Genomic DNA, 22139 nt, shown 5'->3' with positions numbered 1-22139 from the left:
CCCATAGTGCCCAGGGATGTGCAGGTTAGGGTGGATTGGCCATGCTAAATTGTCCCATAGTGCCCAGGGATGTGCAGGTTAGGGTGGATTGGCCATGCTAAATTGTCCCATAGTGCTTAGGGATGTGCAGGTTAGGGTGGATTGGCCATGCTAAATTGTCCCATGATGCCCAGGGATGTGTAGATTAGGGTGGATTGGCCATGCTAAATTGTCCCATAGTGCCCAGGGATGTGCAGGTTAGGCTGGATTGGCCGTGCTAAATTGTCCCATAGTGCCCAGGGATGTGCAGGTTAGGCTGGATTGGCCGTGCTAAATTGTCCCATAGTGCCCAGGGATGTGCAGGTTAGGGTGGATTGGCCATGCTAAATTGTCCCATGATGCCCAGGGATGTGTAGATTAGGGTGGATTGGCCATGCTAAATTGTCCCATAGTGCCCAGGGATGTGCAGGTTAGGGTGGATTGGCCATGCTAAATTGTCCCATAGTGCCCAGGGATGCACAGGCTAGCCAGGTTAGCAATGGGAAATACAGGGCTACAGGGATAGGGTCAGGGACTGGGTCTGGTTGGGATGCTCTTCAGAGGGCCAGGCGCAGGCCCGATCGGCCGAATGGCCGCTTTGCACACCTCCCCTCCGCACTGCAAGAGGGTCAGTTAACTGCTCATATCACTTGGATGAAATAATTCATTTATGGGGCGGTGCGTTTAAGAAAGTCAGAGCAGCATTTATTGCCTGTGGCTCATCACCCTCAAGGGTAACTGCTTTCTTGAACGACTGCAGTCCGTTTAGTGCAAGTCCAGTACCATTATGGCTGGGGAGGGCAAGATCGAGGGTCACTGGGAGCGCGCCAGGATCCTGACCCGGTGACACAGATATATTCCCGAGCCAGGCTTGAGGGCGGCTCTGATGGGACCTTACAGGTGGGAGTGCTCCTCACTGTGTTTGTCCTCCTGGACAGTCACGGGTTTGGAAGGTGCTGTCGACAGAGCCTTAGTGAGTTGCTGCAGTGCATATTTAGATTAGATTACTTACAGTGTGGAAACAGGCCCTTCGGCCCAACAAGTCCACGCCGACCCGCCGAAGTGCAACCCACCCATACCCCTACATACCCCTTACCTAACACTATGGGACAATTTAGCATGGCCAATTCACCTGACCCGCACATCTTTGGACTGTGGGAGGAAACCGGAGCACTCGGAGGAAACCCACGCCGACACGGGGAGAACGTGCAAACTCCACACAGTCAGTCGCCTGAGTCGGGAATTGAACCCGGGTCTCAGGCGCTGAGAGACAGCAGTGCTAACCACTGTGCCACCGTGCCGCATCTTGACACACACAGACACACACAGACACCCCCTGCAGCTACTGAGTATCGATGGCGGAGGGAGCAGATGTGGTGCTAACTGAGCGGGCTGCTTTGTCCTGGACGGTGACAAGTTTCTGGAGTGTTGCTGGGGGTGCCCTCCCACCCGGACAAGTGGGGAGTATTCCATCACACTCCTGGCTTGTGCCTTGTCGATGGTGGACAGGCTTTGGGGAGTCAGGGGGTGGAGTTACTCGCTGCAAGATTCAGAACTTCTGGCATGTTGTTGCAGCTCGCACCAAGTTAACCACGCAGAGAATCCCTCCGGCAGGGAAGCAGGCTGTTCGATCCAAAAAGCCCACAACAACCCCCTCCAAACAGCATCCTACCCAGACACACTGTCCACCTATCGCTGCATTTCCTTGGACGCTGTGAACAGTTCAGCACGGTCAGTCCACTACACAGCTTTGGACTAGGGAAGGAAATCCCACATAGATACAAGGGGGGGGACAAACACCCGAGGGTGGGATTGAACCCAGCCCCCATGGTAGGACTCAGGTTCCCTCCAAAATGAACCTCTCGTGGGAAAATTAACCCTGCCCCCCACCCTCCTGCTGCCTGCACTGGGATGGTCGAGCCCTCTTGGCCGGGAACAGTGAATCACTGGAACACCTCACTGCACTCGGTGCGGATCTCCCTGGGGGGGGGGGGGGGGGGGGGGGGGGGGGTGGCCCTTGCACCTTTCCTTACCTGACTCAGCCTGCATCTTGACAGCCTTCGCTTTGGCCAGCTCCAGGGCGGTGATCCAGCGCTGGCGCTCAACCTCCGAGCTGGCCTTGAGGTGGTAGGTCTGGGCTCCCCCGTTGGAGATGATGAAATTGCACGAGTCCTCCACGGTGATGTTGGCCGTGGCGAGATTTATCGTCCCGCGGCACGTGTGCCCCATCTCTGCCTGGGTCCTTGGGTGAGGGGGAGCGGTGGGGAGGGAGGAGAAGGACAGACGGAACAGGGAGGGGCAGAGAGAGAGAGAGACCAGGAGAGAGATTAAACGACCGTTCAGCTGGAGAGGGTCCAGGAGAAACTTAACCGGGATGTTACCAGGTACAGTCGGCTTCAATTATAAAGAAAGCCTGGGACTTCTATCACAGGAGTACAGGAGGTAGAGAGACAACGTGTTAGAAGTTCATAAAATAATGAGGGGTATACACAGTTAATGGTCGTGGTCTTTTTCCCTAGGATGGGGATTGCTAGACCGGGGGAACATTTTTGAGGTAAAAGGCGAGCGATTTAAAAGACACAAGGTAAAGGGTGTTGTAAAACTTGAAAAGGTTCGGCAAAGATTTATAACGATGTTGCCAGTCTTAGATTAGATTACTTACAGTGTGGAAACAGGCCCTTCGGCCCAACAAGTCCACACTGACCCACCAAAGTTCAACCCACCCATACCCCTACATATACCCCGTATCTAACACTACGGGCAATTTAGCATGGCCAATTCACCTGACCCGCACATCTTTGGACTGTGGGAGGAAACCCACGCAGACACGGGGAGAACGTGCAAACTCCACACAGTCTGTCGCCCGAGTCGGGAATTGAACCCGGGTCTCTGGCGCTGTGAGGCAGCAGTGCTAACCACTGTGCCAACGACATGGGTTAGTGTTTGGACTCTCGGGGAAGGCCGAATAGGCCGGGGGTATTCTCACTGGAGCGGAGGTTCAGGGCTGACTGTGTAGAGAGTTTATAAAATGCAGGGCAATAGGAGGGATAGGGTGAATAGACAAGGTCTTTTCCCCAGGGTGGGGAGTCCAAAATTGGACACGGCATAGGTTTCAGGTAAAAGGGGAAAGATTTAAGAGGGAGGCAGGGGAGATCTTTTTTCACGCAGAGGATGGTGCTTGCATGGAACAAGCTGCCCAAGGAAGTGGAGGAGGCTGGTACAATGACAGCATTTGAAAGTCACCTGGATGCGTATACGAATACAAACGGTTTAGGGGGATACGGGCCACGTGCTGGAAAATGAGACGAGATTAATTGAGGATATCTGGTTGACGTGGATGAGTCGGACCGAAGGGTCTGTTGCCTCTCAATGACTCTAAATGGTGGATGCAGGTAGTTGCGCGCAGAAGATATCTTGGAAAAAAATTCATGACGAAGAAAAGTTTGGATGGATGGAGGCCAAGTGCAGGGAGGTGGGACTAGTTTAGTTTCGGAACATGACCAGCATGGACTGGTTGGACCAAAGAGTCTGTTTCCGAGCTCCGTGACCGAGTCTGCCTCACAAATAAGATGCTACTTCAAATCTAGTTCCTTTCTTTTGCCAGGTTTCGGCTCACCTTGTGAAACCGATCAGGACACATTGTGTTTAACAACTCCCATGAAGCACACTGGGAAAATTTAATGCAACTTGTGACAGAACTTCCTTAAAGCATGAAATCCAGTGAGAAACACAAGGAGCTGCAGGGAGGAAGGGGGGCTGCAGCGAGGGGGGGGGGGCTGCAGCGAGGGGGGGGGGGGCCGCAGGGAGGAGGGGGGGCCGCAGGGAGGAGGGGGGGCCGCAGGGAGGAGGGGGGGCCGCAGGGAGGAGGGGGGGCCGCAGGGAGGGGGGGGAGGGCTGCAGGGAGGGGGGGGCTGCAGGGAGGAGGGGGGCTGCAGGGAGGAGGGGGGGCTGCAGGCAGGAGGGGGGGGCTGCAGGCAGGAGGGGAGCTGCAGGGAGGCTGCAGGGAGGAGGGGAGCTGCAACCCCTACTGCAGCCACAAGATGGGGCTGCAGATCAATGAGAAGCTGACTGCTCCCCCCTAGACTGAGCCCACAGGCGCCCTCTGCTGCTCATCAGAAAACCTGCAATTCCCTTTACTGCAATAATTGAATCCTCTCCCCAGGCACTGGGTTCCAGGGCACGACTACTCAATGCATGACCAAGTACTTTTATTCCCCATGGTGCATGTTCCTCTTTTGCAGTTTTTGTTAAATCCATCTCAATACAAGTGCAGGCAGCCTCCTATTCCATGATATAACCGTCTGTCATTTTCCCATCTTACTTTAGCACTCTTGTGATTAGATTAGATGACTTACAGTGTGGAAACCGGCCCTTCGGCCCAACAAGTCCACACCGACCCTCCGAACAGCAAACCGCCCAGACTCATTCCCCTACATTTACCACTTCACCTCACACTACGGGCAATTTAGCATGGCCAATTCACCTAACCTGCACATGTTTGGACTGTGCGAGAAAACCCATGCAGACACAGGGAAATGTGCAAACTCCACACAGATAGTGAGGCAGGAATTGAACCCGGGTCTCTGGCGCTACGAGGCAACAGAGCGCCAGAGTGGTGCTGGAAAAGCACAGCAGGTCAGGCAGCATCCGAGGAGCAAGAAAATCGACGTGCCACCGTGCTGCCCAGCCACTCTGCCGCCGTTACTCATCTCCAGAAACAACCAATTGTCAATTTACATCAAGGGCAGGCTCGCTGGCTTACAGCTGTCTGCGAAGGAAAATTCCAAAGACACACCACCTTCAGAAGCGAAGGAATTCCCACGTCCATTATCCGGAGTCTATGTCCCAAGTTCCACCAGTGGGAATACAAGGGCCCAATGTTTTCCCTGGAGCACTGGAGGCAGAGGGCTGACATCATGAGCAGCATGAATAAAGTCGATCCCCACCCCATTCACTCAATGTACTTTTTGTTCCCTTCTCCCCAGCCCCCTCTCTTTCTCCCCCCTTCCCCCCCCCCCTCTCTTTCTCCCCCCTTCCCCCCCCCCCCCCCAAGAGGCTTCCTGCCCTCTCTCTGGTGGACTCTCCCTCTTTATGGGCATTTAAACGGGCATTGGATATGGAGGGAAGTGGGCTCGTGTAGGTTAGGTGGGCTTGGATCGTCGCAACATCGAGGGCCGAAGGGCCGGTACTGCGCTGTATTTTTCTATGTTCTATGTTCTGATGAAGGACTTATGCCCGAAACGTCGATTCTCTTGCTCCTCGGATGCTGCCTGACCTGCTGTGCTTTTCCAGCGCCACTCTGACCTAAGCTCTGGTTTCCAGCATCTGCAGTCCTCACTTTTGCCGAGTTGAGGTTTATCCCCCCAGCGTGTAGTGGAGGACAAAACTAGAGGACATAGGTTTCAGCTGAGAAGCAAAAGATTTAAGAAGTGCTTCACGGGGCAACTTTTTCCACACAAAGCATAGTGCACGTTTGGAATGAGCTGCCAGAGGAAGTGGTGGAAGCTGGTACAATTACAACATTTAAGAGGCATCGGGATGGGTATAGGAAAAGAAGGGTTTAGAGCGATATGGACAAAATGCTTGGGAATGGGACTAAATCAGATTGGGATCAGTGTGGATAAACTGGACCAAAGTGTCTGTTTCCACACTGCATGACACTGATTCCTGCAGGAATCCTGCGATTCTACTCGCTCAATCTGGCAGGTTTCAAATACTTCTATCAGCAACACTCTGCCTTCTCTCAAGAAGAAAAAAAAAATCTCAATTTCTGAAATTCAGATCAGAGGTTCCTCATCCTAAGAACCGTTCTGGCGAAGGTCACTCCCAGAAGCGCACACCGTTCAGTTGAGATCTAACAAAGTAGGAGACAGTGAGGACTGCAGACACTCCCAGTCAAAATCAGTAGACGAGAGACTGGAAGAGGGTTGCACAGCACCAGGGCGGACAAAACGCCGACTCGCCTGCTCCTGTTTGAACAGACGAGGTTGAACAAGCTCAAGTTTAGCGTAACCTTCTTCCTTTTTCTCCCTCTCCCCACCCAGTTCAAACATGGCAATTAAGAGGCCTCTTCAATGAAGTTTAGAAGCCAGCAGCACCTCTCAGGACATTGGAAAGTGCAGAAGAGCAAATACGTGAGTGCTCACAAACAGCATCACCCCTGCTCCACTGATGCCTTGCCATAACGGGAGTGCTTGAACAACTGGAATAGAACATCAAACACGCGCACACCTCCCCTGATGACCAAGCAACCTTGAAGCTATTAAAACAAAGCCTGTTTACACAACAAATGGGCCAAAACTAAAGCAGATGGCACTCGCAAAGCACTGTATTTACACTGTTTCATGTTGGGATTGGGCAGAGGCAGATGGGAAAGGGGAGAGACACAGACACAGTGAGAGAGAGAGAGAGAGAGACACACACAGACAGAGTGAGAGAGAGAGTGAGAGAGACACACACAGACAGAGTGAGAGAGAGAGTGAGAGAGACACACACAGACAGAGTGAGAGAGACACAGACAGAGTGAGAGAGACACACACAGACAGAGTGAGAGAGACACACACAGACAGAGTGAGAGAGACACACACAGACAGAGTGAGAGACACACAGAGTTAGTCAGATTTGATGGTGACAGAAAGAAACAGACAGACACAGCAGTCCCTAAAAATAACCAAAGGCATACGCTCAAATTACAAGATAGCGTCCCTGTCACCTCGGGCAAGAGTTCAAACAATTGATGTCAGGGTTTGGCAGCAGCACTAGCCAAGGTGCCCGGGAGACTGCGTTAGTGACGAGTTGCTTGGATTGTTGGACGCGGTATAAGAGACAGAAGGTGATATCATGGATGTGTCGACGCTCAACATGGCTCAGCTCAAGCTCAGTGGGTCAATGCACTTCCCTGGGAGGGTGTGGGATACTGAATCCTCCCTCCCTCCCTCCCAGGGTCACACTGTCCGCAGGATTCCCAGCTGCTTCCTGGACCTTGCGGGGTACACACATGGTCTCCTGTGGTGCCAGTCACCAACGTACAAGGCTGGTCAACCAAACTAACTCCAGGCACGGTGGACAAACACGAGGCAGGTTTTGGAGATCAGAGACTGGAGGCCATTCTGCCCACGGTGACCGTGGCAGCCCGCTGGGCGATTCTCTCCGCCAAGCAGGCTGTCCCCCAATACCCACGATTATTCTGTGAACCGTCCCGACGTTAAGCAGGGCAAGAAAAAAACCCAGTGGCAAGCAATCAGCCACCATCTGATCACGAGATTCAACAGTGTGCTCAGTCTGTGGTTTTCTTACCAACTCAGGAACAGGAGGCCATTCAGTATGGTCTGCTATTCAAAGATATCATCTACCTCAATGCCCACTTCCATACTGTATGGTGTTATCATCTCCAGACATGTTCAATTACATAGAACATAGAAAGGTACAGCACAGAACAGGCCCTTTGACCCATGATGTTGTGCCGAGATTTAATCCTAATGTAAAATATTGTAACTTAACCTACGCACCCCTCAACTCACTGCTATCCATGTGCACGTCCAACAGTCACTTAAATGTCCCCAGTGACTGTTTCCCCCACCATGGCTAGCAACGCATTCCAGGCATTCACAACTCTCTGCGTAAAGAACCTACCTCTGACGTCTCCTTTATACCTTCCTCCTAACATCTTCAAACTATGACTTCTTGTACCAGTCAATCCAGCCCTGGGGGAAAGTCTCTGGCCATTGACTATTTATTCCTCATTATTTTGTATATCTCGATCAGGTCTCCTCTCTCCTTCCTCCTCTCAAGAGAGGAAAGTCCGAGCTTATTCAACCTTACTTCATAAGGCAAGCCCTCCAGTCCAGGCAGCATCCTGGTAAACCTTCTTTGCACCCTCTCCAAAGCCTCTGTATCTTTCCTATAGTCAGGCGACCAGAACTGGACACAATATTCCAAGTGCAGTCTCACCAGGGACTTGTAGAGCTGCAGCAAAACCTCACGGCTCTTAAATTCGATCCCCCTGTTAATGAAAGCCAAAACACCATCTGCTTTCTTAACAACCCTATCCACTTGGGTGGTAACTTGGAGCGATCTAAGGACTTGCACACCCAGGTCCCTCTGTTCCTCCACACTGCCGAGAATCCTGGCTTTAATCCTATATCCAGCATTTGAGTCCGACCTTCCAAAATGCATCACCTCGCGTTTATCCAGGTTGAACTCCATCTGCCATTTCTCAGCCCAGCTCTGCATCCCGTCTGTGTCGCGCTGCAGCCTGCAGTAGCCCTCGATACTATCGACACCACCTCCAACCTTCGTGTCACCTGCAAATTTACTAACTATCGCTTTACATCAGGACAGTGTCCACAGCTGGCCGCGGAAGAGAATTCCAAAGACACACCACCGCCTGGCGTGGAGGAATTCGCCTCACCCCAGCCCCAGAAGCGATGTCCTTAGTTCAAGGACTCCATTACCCAAGGAAAAGTCCTCATTAGATTAGATTACTTAGTGTGTAAACAGGCCCTTCGGCCCAACAAGTCCACACCGACCCGCCGAAGCGCAACCCACCCATACCCCTACATTCACCCCTTTACCTAACACTATGGCCAATTCACCTGACCCACACATTTTTGTGGCTGTGGGAGGAAACCGGAGCACCCGGAGGAAACCCACGCAGACACGGGGAGAACGTGCAAACTCCACACAGTCAGTTGCCCGAGTCGGGAATTGAACCCGGGTCTCAGGCGCTGAGAGGCAGCAGAGCTAACCACTGTGCCACCGTGTCGCCCTGTCTACCTCTAGCCTATCTCACCCTGTACGAAATCTCAATGAGATTGTTTAAACACTTGAGAGCACAAGCCTCATTTCCTCAATGTACATGAACCAATGTTGTAATCTTAGGAATGAGTCTGCTCTCATTCACGCTGCGCGCTCCCTGCGGCAAATATATAAGGGCCCAATAAAATGTACAAAGTCCTCTCACTGCGGCTCACCAAAGCTCTCTTCAACTGCAACACTTTCTAATCTCTATTTTGCTCACATTTTCCTGTTGCCTTGATTTCTGAACTTAAATGCAAGTTTGTTGCAAGTCATAATAAAAGGACCTAGATGTCAACAGCTCGCATCATTTAAGAAATACTCTAATTCACAATATGTTCACCTGCCACGTTAGTGATCGCTCACATACCCTGCCCAAGTCTGCTTCAGAATTCCTCGGAACCTTCCTCAAAACTTAGATTGTCAACTGGTTGTGTCAGATTGGAAAATACTCAAATGAGCCCCAGGATCCAGATCACTTACAGCTAAGGTGAACAGCCGATGCACCTTGTCGAAGGGTAGGTGAATCTAAAACTAGAGGGCATAGCTTTTAAAGGGAGACAGGCAAGATAGAGAAAGGACCTGAGGGGCAAGATTTCCCACACAAAGGGTGGTGTGCGCGCGCGTGTGTGTCGTCGATAGTATCGAGGGCTACTGCAGGCTGCAGCGCAACATAGACAGGATGCAGAGCTGGGCTGAGAAATGGCAGATGGAGTTCAACCTGGATAAATGCGAAGTGATGCATTTTGGAAGGTCGAACTCAAATGCCAGAGGAAATGGTTCGGATGGGTAGGATTACAGCGCTTAAAAGGCATGTGGATGGGTACTACATAGGAACGGGTTTAGAGGGATATGGGCCAAAGATAGGAAAACAAGACTGGTTCAGTTTGGAAAAGCTGGATAGCATGGATGTGCTTGGCCGAAAGGCCCGTGCTGTCTGACCCTATTTATATAGATTGTGAAGAACCTGGGCTTTACTATAGCAGTTACTGCCTGTCACCCTGACAATTATATGTTCACTCACACTCTCCTCTCTCCATGTTGATAATTCTGCGCTAATATATGACCTCAAATCCCACGTGCTGTGCTTTTGCTTACTCCAACTGAGAGAGACCTTACCGATAGCCTTCTGAAAATCCCAACACTGATTCTCCTTCACCTATCCTTGTAAACCACCAATCAGGTTTGGCCGATAGGAATGCCCTTTGGGAAATCTGTGTCGAGTATGCCCAAACCTGTTGTGCCCGGTTAGTAGATTCTAACATTTTCCACACTCCTACCATCCAGCCTAACCAGCCTGGGGTTCTGTTCTCCCATCAACCTCAGGCTGTAAAATCTATAATCTTGAAAGACAGCCACCAATCCAACTTCTTTCGTGACAACTACCTCAGTCAACATGCTGTCGCTTATCTGGGCTTCATTAACAATTCTGTATGAGTACTAAATTCTTTCAGCTCCTTCTCTTTTCAAAATGAGTTGACGGGATTCGCTGGCAAGGCCAACATTTGTTGCCCATTCCCGGTTGGCAGAGGGGGGCAGTCAGGACTCATACTATTGTGGGCCTGGGGTCAGAGACGCCATACTGGGCAGCTTCCTTGCCAGAGGAAGTGGTGAAGGCTGGTACAATTGCAACATTTAAAAGGCATCTGGATGGGAATATGAATAGGAAGGGTTTTGGAGGGATATGGGCCGGGTGCTGGCAGGTGGGACTAGATTGGATCGGGATATCTGGCCGGCATGGACCGAAGGGTCTGTTTCCGTGCTGCACATCTCCATGACTCTATAAAAGGGCATTAGTGAACCCAGGATCGGTAACGGTTTCTCGGTGGTCATTAAATCCAGACTTTCAATTTGAAATTTTTCCTGCCCAAACTTGAATTCGCCGTGGCAGGATTTGAACCCGCGTTCCCGGTGTTTCTGGCTTAAGAGGTCATTGCTTCGCCATTTCTACAAGTCCGTTATTTCTGAGCTTCTCTTTATCTTCCCTGGGAAGACAGGCCCCAAGCAAATTGCTGAGTTAGTCCAATATTCCCTGGTTCTCCAATGTCGCCTCCATGTGTGACGCCCAAGATTTATCCCAGCTAACCTTTCCTTTTCACATTGCGAAGGAAGCTTTTGCAATCTGCTTTTATGATCCTCTTTGGTTTGCGTTCATATTCTACTCAATCTTTTATCAGATCCTGGCTCATTCTGTACTCCTAAAGTACTCCTAAATTCTTAGATTTACCATTTTTTTTCCTGGCATCTTTCAAGCCAGGACGGTCAAGACAGCGCTCGGTACACTTGCCTTTGATAGTTGAGCGCACGAATTGGGAGGTCACGCTTAGGGCTGTACGGGATGCTAGTTCGGCCACTTTTGGAACGCCGCGTGCAACTCTGGCCTCCTTGCTATCGCAAAGATGTGGCTAAAGTTGAAAAGGTTCAGGAAAGATTTACAAGGATGTCGCCAGGATTGGCGGGTTTGAGCTCGAGAGGGGCGGAATCGGCTAAACATTTTCCCTGCAACGTTGGAGGAGGAGAGGCTACTTTATACAGTTCATAAGGGGGCATACATGGGGTGAATAGTCAAGTGCAAAACTAGAGGACACAGGTTTAAGTTTGGTGTGGGGGGAGGGGAAGAGGGGGAAGAAGAATATATAAAAAGGAACTGAAGACGCAACTTTTTCACACACGGGGTAATGCGTGTATAAATGAGCTGCCAGAGGAAGTGGAAGAGGCTGGTACAATGACAACATTTAAGTGGCATCAAGATGGGCACACAGATAAGAAGGGGTTAGAGGGATATGGGTCAAATGCTGGTAAATAGGACAAAATTAATTGAGGATATTTGATTGGCATGAACGAGTTTCATCCAAGTGTCTTTTCTCATTCTACGCCAATTCCTCTAAATGCAATTCGACTTTCCTGCTGGATATTCCGACAATGCGAGCCAGCGAATTGGTTTCCAGCACTCGTTTGGACAGCAGGTCGTAGGCTGCGTGCAAAATTCGGATTCCCTCCCCAAGCCCGCCCTTTTGTAGGTCAACTTAAATCCACTTTTGTTAGTTGCGGATAACTTCCTGTCAGCAACTTGATCCAACCTCTCTGAATTCTGAATGACACCTGCCTTTAACTTACTGGGCTGCAAGAAGATCAGCTTTGGTGAGGGTTTGTCAGGATGCTGCCTGGATTAGAGGGTACAAACTACAAGGAGAGACCAAACAAAAAACTCCTGTTGTTTTCTCTGGAGCAGCAGAGGCTGAGACTTAGAACAATACAGCGCAGAACAGGTCCTTCGGCCCACCATGTTCGCCGACCGGTGAACTCATCTAAGCTCATTCCCCTCCACTATCCCGTCATCATCCTTGTGCTTATCCAAGGATTGTTTAAATCTCCCGAATGTGGCTGAGTTGACTACGTTAGCAGGTAGGACATTCCACGCCCTTACCACTCTGAGTAAAGAACCTGCCTCTGACATCTGTCTTAAATCTATCACCCCCTCAATTCTGATGTCATCATCCTAGGAAAAAGACTTTCACTGTCTACAATATCTCATCCTCTGATCATCTTTCTTGTATGTCTCTCTCAAATCCCCTCTTAGCCTTCTTCCTTCCAATGAGAACAGACCCAAGTCTCTCAGCCTTTCCTCCTAAGACCTTCCCTCCAGACCAGGCAACATCCTGGGAAAGCTCCTCTACACCTTTTCCAATGCTCCCACATCCTTCCTGTAATGGGGCGACCAGAACTGTACACAATATTCCAAGTGCAGCCGCACTAGTGTTTTGTATAGTTGCAACTTTACGGCTCCGAAACTCAATCCCTCTACCAATAAAACCCACCACACCGTATGCTTTCTGAACAGTAGTATCAAGCTGTGGGGCAACTTTCAGGGATCTATGTACATGGACACCAAGATCCCTCTGCACATCGACACTACCAGGAATCTGTCCATTGACTCAGTATTTTGCCTTCCAGTTATTCTTCCCAAAATGCATCACCTCACACTTATCTGCATTGAACTCCATTTACCACCTCTCAGCCCAATTCTGCAGATTATCCAAGTCCCCCTGCAACCTGTAACATTCTTCCACACTGTCCACTATTCCATCGACTTTAGTGTCATCTGAAAACTTACTAACCCATCCACTTTTCCCTGTGCCCAAGTCATTTATAAAAATGACAGACAGCAGAGTCCCAAAACAGATCCTTGTGGCACACCACTAGTAACCAAACTCCAGGCTAAATATTTTCCATCAACCACCACTCGCTGCCTTCTGACAGAAAGCCAGTTCCTAATCCAAACTGCTAAATCAACCTCAATCCCATGCCTCGGTATTTTCTCCAACAGCCTACCATGTGGAACCTTATCAAAGGCTTTACTGAAGTCCATGTACACCACATCAACTGCCCTACCCTCATCCACGTTTGGTCACCTTCTCAAAAACCTCAGTAAGGTTTGTGAGACACGACCTGCCCTTAACGAAACCATGTGGACTTCCTACATGCAACAATTTGATTGCAGGAAGATTACAAATCCTATCTCTTGTCATCTTTTCCAAAACTTTTCCCACAACAGACGTACGGTGCACTGGTCTATAATTCCCTGGGTCATCTCTGCTGCCCTACTTGAACAAGGGCACATTTGCAATCCTCCAGACTTCTGGTACTAAACCTGCAGACAATGACGACTCAGATCAAGGTCAAAGGCTCCAACATGTCCGCCCCAGCTTCCCAGAGAATCCTCCGATAAATCCCATCCAGCACGGGGACTGGTCTACTTTCATGCCTTCTTCAATCGATAACACCTCTTCCTTACTAACCTCTATCCTTTATCTTATGCTCCCTACCTTTTATCTGAGCCTGCCTGGCACCCTCTCCTCATTCCTGATGAAGGGCTCTGGCCCGAAACGTCGAATTTCCTGTTCCTTGGATGCTGCCTGACCTGCTGCGCTTTAACCAGCAACACATTTTCAGCTCTATCCTTTATTGCCTAACATCCCGTTTCTCATTATCGACAACATTCTCTTTTTCCTTAGTAAATCAGATGACAAATATTTGTTTAGCACCCCTCCGGTCTCCACAGGGTCCACCTTCAACTTCCCACATCTGCATTTGACTGGCTCTATTGCTCCCCTAGCCATCCTTTTATTCCTCACATACCGACAGAAAGTTTTAGGTTTCTCCTCAATTCAACCTGAAGACTGCTCACGTCCTCTCCTTACTCTTAACTCTCTCTTTAAATCCTTCCTGGCTAACCTGTAACTTTCTATCTCCTCATCTGAACCATCACGTCTCAACGTCACATAAGCCTCCTTCTGCTGAACAAGAGATGCAATTTCTTTAGTAAACCAAGGTTCCCTTTCCTCATCACTTCCTCCCTGTCTGACAGGAACATACCTATCAAGGACACACAATATCTGTTCCTTAAACCAGCTCCATCTTTCAATTGTCCCCATCTCCTACATTTTGCTACCCCATTCTATGCATCCTAAGTCTTGCCTAATCACATTATAATTGCTCTTCCCCCACCTATAACTCTTGTCCTGTGGCACATACCTATCCTTTCCCATCGCTCAACTAAAAGTAACTGAATTACGGTCACTCTCTCCAAACTGCTCATCTGCCACTAAACCAAACACCTGGCCTGGTTCATTACCAAACATCAGATTCGGTGTGGCCTCCCCTCTTGTCGGCCCTTCGACATCCTGTGTCAGGAAACCCTCCTGTACACGTTGGACAAAAACTGATCCATCCGACGTACTAGAGTTATAGCATTTCCAGTCGATGTTGGGGAAGTTAAAGCCCCCCATAATGACCACCCTGTTCCTTTCACTCCTACACTGAATAGTTTTGCCGATCCTCTCCTCCACCTCCCCGGAACTCTGCTGAGGCCTAGAAAAAAACTCCAGCAGTGTGTCCTCTCTTCTCCTGTTTCTAACCTCAGCCTATACTATCTCAGTCGACGAGTCCTCGTGAAAATGTTTTCAGCCACCATTATACCGTCCTTGACTAACAAGGCCACACCTCCCCCTCTTTTACCGCCTTCACTGTCCTTATTGAAAGATGTAAACCCTGGAACCTGCAACATTCATTCCTGACCCTGCTCTATCCATGTCTCCAAAATGGCCACAACACCGAGGTCTATCATTGATGAAAGTCTGTCAAATTCGGAGATGCAGAGATACGGATGACAGTCATAATATCTCCCGCGAAAGTTGAAATGTCGTAAAACCGGGGGCCTGTGTTTGAGGGAAGAAAAAGGAAAGTTCAAAAGGAGATGTGAGGGGCCAGTTTTTTTTTTGAAACAGCGTGGGACGTGTCTGGAATGCACTGCCAGGGATAGTGGTGCAGCCAGATACGCTAGTGTGTTTAAGGGAGTTACAGATAAACACATGGATATGGAAGGAATGGAGAGCAATGGACCACGGGCAGGCAGAAGGAACTGATTTAATTCGACATCACACTCAGCACAGTATCTTGGGTCGAGGGGCCTGTTTCTCTGCTGTACTGTTCCGTGTTTTATTGTCAGCTTTTCCAGCCTGCCTCCATACTACCCCGCCTTCCGGGAATCAGGAATCTCCCTTCCCTGATCAGGGCAATGCATGTCCAAAGCTTCTTTCGACAACTCCCAAAGCACTTCCGAACCAATTAGGGATCGATGTGCTGCAGCAGCCAAACTCACTACCATAATCACACACAGAGTAACCAGATCAGCAGCTTTTTTTTTTTAAGAACGGGCGATGACAGGTATGGGATTAACACACCCGGGCCCAAGACAGCAGGGACTCCTCTACTTGCTCGGTTGGATTCCGATTTCAAAGAACGCAGAAACCCCTCAAGGCTGATCCTCCCATCGCTTGGCGTGCTGCCCCCACCCCAAGGGCAGACCCTGCCACAGCCTGGCGCCCCCTTATGGTTGATCTCCCTCACTACAGACACCGTTGTCGAACTGGACGTGCGCCCCAGGTCTCTCGAGCAGATGCTGACCCTGTGACCTTGGGTGCAAGAGTGCCACCCGCCCAGCCACAGCTGGCACTCCTTGTGCTGAACAATTCCATTCCCGTACAATTTGGCAAGACGCGCTTTCAAAGAGAGTTTAATGTCCAAGGGAGCAGCGTGAGTCACGCTGACTCATATTCCAATCCTGGGTTAATAAACCACTGGGGAGATAAGAGTGTCCTGACCTCCCCATCGACAAAGGCCTCGATAAATACTTTCCACAATGCAGCTTCTGATACTAAAACAGGGGAGCAGTGTCCCTGGGCCATTTAAAAACAAAGGGATACCAGTCTTTAAAGGGAAGATAAGCAAGGGGAGAAAGACCTCAGCATTCACACTTATTTCTCACATGCATTAATCATCCAGTCTGTGGACATTACTTCAGTTTACAGATGAAATGAGTCTCTTTAATGTAAACAGGGAGGGAGATAGATCGAGCTAACCTCGTCTAATGGCCACACACATGACAACTGCAGTGCAATGCAAAGAAAGCTTATTTTACTACATAGCAAAGTCCAATCTTACACGATGACAGGTCAGGTTTGAAAGCTATTTTGAGAATGATCTGCACTCAGAGATATATGCAAAGTGGCGCGGGTTACAAAAAGCTTTACATTAAAACTTCTCTGAATCACCCAGAAGGGGGAGTGAAACCAGAGGATGGTTGGATTAATTTGCCGAGGGGATGCGGGAGGTTTTAGTCATGGGGGTGACTAAATGGTGGAGGCAGTTCTGTTGTTGCACACAAGGTCACCAGCAGTTCTCTGTCAGTCCAACATTTCCCGGTTAACTATCCAGCCAAGTCACACAGAACTGTCTACGGTCTCCAACGAGAATGGAAGGAGACTGAACAGTGACTTAGACGAGAGAATTAGTCACAAAAATCAAGATCTGAAGTTGCAGGGGAATGATAGATTATGGGAAAACAGACACCCTCCTTGCACAGGTTCTACGAGACACCCAGAGCTGCTATTTCGAAGTGGCAAGCATGTGTGCTGGGTCAAAACAGACTCCAAAGCCAACAAGTAAGCATGACTGCACTTAGTCACAGCTTGCTGTGAACTGTCGTCAAATCACAACAGTGGTTATGTTTCAATTAAGCACAGAAGTTCGTGGCCTGAGAAGCACTTGCCCCAGCAACAGTGAGAGGTGCTGCATATTAATGCTCCTCATAATCTTCCAACTTGCCCTTGGCTAGTCCCAACAGCCAACCACCTGTGGCACTGCTCCTTCTGTTTGTACAGTTCCATAGTGGGAGAGGTTTCAGTGTCAGCCACCGCACTCGCCACGTCAAACTGCATTGCTACTCTGTAAATAATGGATGAGCAAACGATACCGTCAGTGGACACACGATCGCACTACTCATGTTTACGCCGCGTATGCACCTGTAGTTCACCCCTTTCGGGCTTTCATTTGGCAGCAAGGTGAGATGAAAAGCAGAAGATTGCAAGTGCTCCTGAGGCCGTGGTGGCTCAGCGTAATCCCTGGTTGCTAAACAGCAGGAGGCACTCGCTCAGGCAACGAACACGTAAAATACAGTCCAGGACTGGGCTACCACGCGACAAAGCCGTGAAATGTTTGGGGTCTCATGTCAAAGGTACAAAGACAGAAACTTTGTCAAAAGCATAGAGGTGAAGGGCAGGCAAACAGCATCGGAAGATGGCATGGCACACAGTCCCCTAGATCTGCTGCACAGGAACAGCAGACCCCTTGTGGATGTTTGTCCATTAAACATCACCAGCACTGTTAGCATCTCAAACATTGTTCAGCCACCTCGGTTCCACGATCCTTTAGTATGAAACCTTTACCCATCGAGGGCCCAGGGAGTCTTCAATTTACAAATGTCTGACTTGCAAACACTCATTTCTAAGAGGGGGGGTAATTTTGAAGACCCCACACACAAACATTTCTTGCTCTTACAAACAGCTGCTTTACACTGCCCTCCACGGTGTTCTGACTTGCAAACCACTCCAGAAGGGAAGCCGTTCACAACCCAGGGACTGCATACATACTAACTGAACTCACAATGACCACGTTTAGAGGGACTCGCTCCCCATGTCTCTGATCCTTTCATGTAGATAAGTGTTTTCCAACTTCGCACTTGACTGGCCTGACTCTAACTTTAAGATGATCAATCCGCCAGGTCATCTCCCACCCTGGACCACACCCGCAGCGGGAAGAAAGACAGAACTTTTTCTCTTTCAATCTTGACAAAATCGTTAAAAGACCATCAAAACTGATTTGACCACAGTTAAAATGGTCTCCAGACAAGGAAATGCTACAAGGAATAACTCAAGGCCCAATAGAACACAGGAGAAGGTGAGGACTGCTGACGCTGGAGACTCAGTTGTAAAGGGTGATGTCGGAAAAGCACAGCAGCATCTCAGGGGACAGGAGCAGGAAAGCCACCCTCCAACTGGAGGAAGAATGCCTCATCTTCCACCTTGGGATCCTTCAAACACACAGCATCAACATCAACTACCAGTTTCCAAATCTGCCTTCCCACCCTCCACTCCACGCCAGATCCAACCCTCCAACTCGGCACCACCCTTTTGACCAGTCCATTTCCTTCCCACCAACTGCTCTATGCTCCCCACTGACCTATCACTGTAACCCCCACACTCTCCAGCTTCGCCCACCGATCGCATCTCCAACTAACTGCTTCCTAGTCCGACCCCCCCCCACCCCCAATTTATCTCTCAGCCCCCTTCCCACTCCGCATTGCTAATGAAGGGCTCATGTCCAAAACGTTGATTCTCCTGCTCCTCAGACACTGCCTGGCCTGCTATGCTTTCCCAGCCTCAGATGGAAACTTCCAAGGTAGGGTAGTATTTTCCCGTACTTCCAGATGGTAGTGGTCATGGGCTCGGCAGCTGGGGTCTAGGAAGTGTTGCTGAATCTCTCTAGTGCGTCTTGCACATGGTCGACACTGCTCTGACTGAACATCGGTGGCGGAGTGGCTTGGAGTCAGAGAGATGTACAGCATGGAAACAGACCCTTTGCTCCAACCCGTCCATGCCGACCAGATAGCCCAACACAATCTCATCTCACCTGTCAGCACCCGGCCCATATCTCTCTAAACCCTTGCTATTCATATACCCATCCAGATGCCTCTTAAATGTTGCAATTGTACCAGCCTCCGCCACATCTTCTGGCAGCTCATTCCATACACGTACCACCCTCTGCATGAAAGAGTTGCCCCTTAGGTCTCTTTTATATCTTTCCCCTCTCACCCTAAACCTATACCCCTCTCGTTCTGGACTCCCCCACCCCAGGGAAAAGACTTTGCCTATTTATCCTATCCATGCCCCACATAATTTTGTAAACCTCTATAAGGTCACCCCTCAGCCTCCGACACTCCAGGGAAAACAGCCCCAGCCTGTTCAGCCTCTCTATAGCTCAAATCCTCCAACCCTGGCAACATCCTTGTAAAGGGTTTGTCAAAGAGTCAGGTTAGACTCAAAACATCAGCTCTTTTCTCTGCTTACAGATGCTGCCAGACCTGCTGAGATTTTCCAGCATTTTCTCTTTCGGTTCAACATCCTTGTAAATCTTTTCTGAACCCTTTCAAGTTTCACAACATCTTCCCGATAGGAAGGAGACCAGAATTACAAGCAATATTCCAACAGTGGCCTAACCAATGTCCTGTACAGCCACAACACGACCTCACAACTGCTGTACTCAATACTCTGACCAATAAAGGAAAGCATACCAAACGCCTTGTGTTTCGTTGAGCGACAGACTGTCATTGGATGATTCAGTGACACTGCAGGGACCAAACGGCCACGCCCACTGGTTGTCCACATGAATGCATTTAAAAGATGACAATGTTCTGGGGTTAAGAATTCAAATCCCACCATGACAATTGGCTGAATTTAATGTAATCAGAGGCACAATCAAAAACCACACAGAAACAGACCCTTCGGTCCAACTCGTCCATGCTGACCAGTTTTCCTAACGTGCAATATTCCAAAAATGGCTTCACCAACGTCCTGTACAACTGCAATATGACCTCCCAATTCCTATACTCAATACTCTGACCAATTAAAGAAAACTAGCAAATGCCTTAACTGTCCTATCTACCTGCAACTCTACTTTCAAGGAACTATGAACCTGCACTGTAGAGTAAAAAGTGAGGTCTGCAGATGCTGGAGATCAGAGCTGAAAATGTGTTGCTGGTTAAAGCACAGCAGGTTAGGCAGCATCCAAGGGACAGGAAATTCGACGTTTCGGGCCAGAGCCCTTCATCAGGATGAAGGGCTCTGGCCCGAAACGTCGAATTTCCTGTTCCTTGGATGCTGCCTAACCTGCTGTGCTTTAACCAGCAACACATTTTCAGCTATGAACCTGCACTCCAAACTCTCAGTTCAGCAACACTCCCTAGTACCTTACCATTAAGTGTATAAGTTCGACTTTGATTTATTTTACCAAAATGCAGCACCTCTCAACTAAACTCCAGCTGCCACTCCTCAGCCCCACTGGTCCATCTGATCAAGATCCCATTGTAACTTGAGATAACCTTCTTCGCTGTCCACTACACCTCCAATTTTGGTGTCATCTGCAAACTTATTAACTACGCCTCCTGTACTCACATCCAAATCACTTATATAAATGACAAAAAGTCGTGGATCCAGCACTGACCCTTAGGGCACACTGCTGGTCACAGGTGTCCAGTCTCAAAAACAACCCTCCACCACCTCTCTCTGCCTTCTACCTTCGAGCCAGTTCTGTACCCAAATGGCTGGAGGTTGGCTAACATGGTTTAAGAAGGGTGCTAAGGTCAAACCAGGAACCGTAGACCAGTGAGCCTGATGTCAGTGGTGGGGCAAGTTGTTCAAGAGAATCCTGAGGGACAGGACGTACATGTATTTGGAAAGACAAGGACTGATTCGGGATAGTCAACATGGCTTTTTGCATGGGAAATCATGTCTCACAAGCTTGACTGGGTTTTTTGAAGTAACAAAGAGGATTGTTGAGGGCAGAACGGTGGACGTGATCTATATGGACTTCAGTAAAGCATTCAACAAGGTTTCCCATGGGAAGCTGATTAGCAAGGTTAGATCTCACAGAGTACAGGGAGAACTACCCATTTGGATAGAGAACTGGCTGAAAGGTAGAAGACAGAGGGTGATGGTGGAGGGTAGTTTTTCAGACTGGAGGCCTGTGACCAGTGGAGTGCCTCAAGGATCGGTGATGGGTCCACTACTTTTCATCATTTACATAAATGATTTGGATGTGAGCATAACAGGCATAGTTAGTAAGCTTGCAAATGACCCCCCAAATTGAAGGTGTAATGGATAGCAAAGATTACAACAGGATCTTGATCAGTTGGGTCAATGAGCTGAGAAATGGCAGACTGAGTTTAATTTATAAAAATGTGAGGTGTTGCATTTTGGGAAAGCAAATCTTAGCAGGATTTATACACTTAATGGGAAGGTATGAGGGAGTGTTGCTGAACAAAGAGACCTTGGAGTGCAAGTTCATTGCTCCTTGAAAATTGGAGTCACAGGTAGATAGGATAGCGCAGGTGTTTGGTATGCTTTCCTTTATTGGTCAGAGTATTGAGTACAGGGGTTGGTTGGGAGGTCATATTGTGGCTGTACAGGACATGGGTTAGGCCACTATTGGAATATTGCATTTTGGTCTCCTGCATATCGGAAAGATGTTGTGAAACTTGAAAAGGTTCAGAAAAGATTTACAAGGATGTTGCCAGGGTTGGAGGATTTGAGCTACAAGGAGAGGTTGAGTAGGCTGGGGTCATTTTCCCTGGAGCGTCAGAGGCTGATGGGTGACCTTATAGAGGTTTATAAAATCTTGAGGGGCATGGATAGGATTAATAGACAAAGTATTTTCCTTGGGGTGGGGAAGAGTAGAACTAGACGGCATAGGTTTAGGGTGAGAGGGGGAAAAATATAAAACAGACATATGGGGCAACGTTTTCACTCAGAGGTGGTACGTGTATGGAATGAGTTGCCAGTGGAATTGAGGGAGGCTGGTACAATCACAACATTGAAAAGGCATCTGGATGGGTGTATGAGTAGGAAGGGTTTGGAGAGATATGGGCCAGGTGTTCGCAGGTGGGACTAAAATGGGTTTGGATATCTGGTCGGCATGGACATTGGACCGAAGGGTCTGTTTCCGTGCTGCACATCCCTCGGACTCTGTGACTCAATCTAGCTCTCCCTGTATTCCATGTGGTCTAAGCTCGCAAACCAGTCTCCAATGGGGAACCTTGTTGAAGGCCTTACTCAAGTCCATACAGATCAAATCCATCGTTCTACCCTCATCAATCCTCCATTACTTTGTCAAAAACTCAATCAATTGAGACCATGAGACTAATTTTGATT

General features: G+C 49.1%; 1 protein-coding gene across 3 annotated transcripts in view; it reads right to left on the bottom strand.

Moving 5' to 3' along the window:
• The window catches only part of LOC132834477 (oxysterol-binding protein 1-like), a 70430-nt gene that overhangs the window by 32558 nt on the left and 15733 nt on the right, over positions 1 to 22139 (bottom strand). For all 3 annotated transcript variants that reach the window (XM_060853385.1, XM_060853386.1, XM_060853387.1), the window contains exon 2: positions 2052 to 2260. In XM_060853385.1, coding sequence (XP_060709368.1) covers positions 2052 to 2260 — 209 coding nt within the window. The remainder of the gene's footprint in view (positions 1 to 2051; positions 2261 to 22139) is intronic.

The sequence above is a fragment of the Hemiscyllium ocellatum genome, chromosome 40, assembly GCF_020745735.1.
Source record: "Hemiscyllium ocellatum isolate sHemOce1 chromosome 40, sHemOce1.pat.X.cur, whole genome shotgun sequence".
Classification (NCBI taxonomy): Eukaryota; Metazoa; Chordata; class Chondrichthyes; order Orectolobiformes; family Hemiscylliidae; genus Hemiscyllium; species Hemiscyllium ocellatum.
The sequence above is the reverse complement of the archived record's forward strand: the minus strand, read 5'-3'. Positions and strand labels throughout refer to the sequence as shown.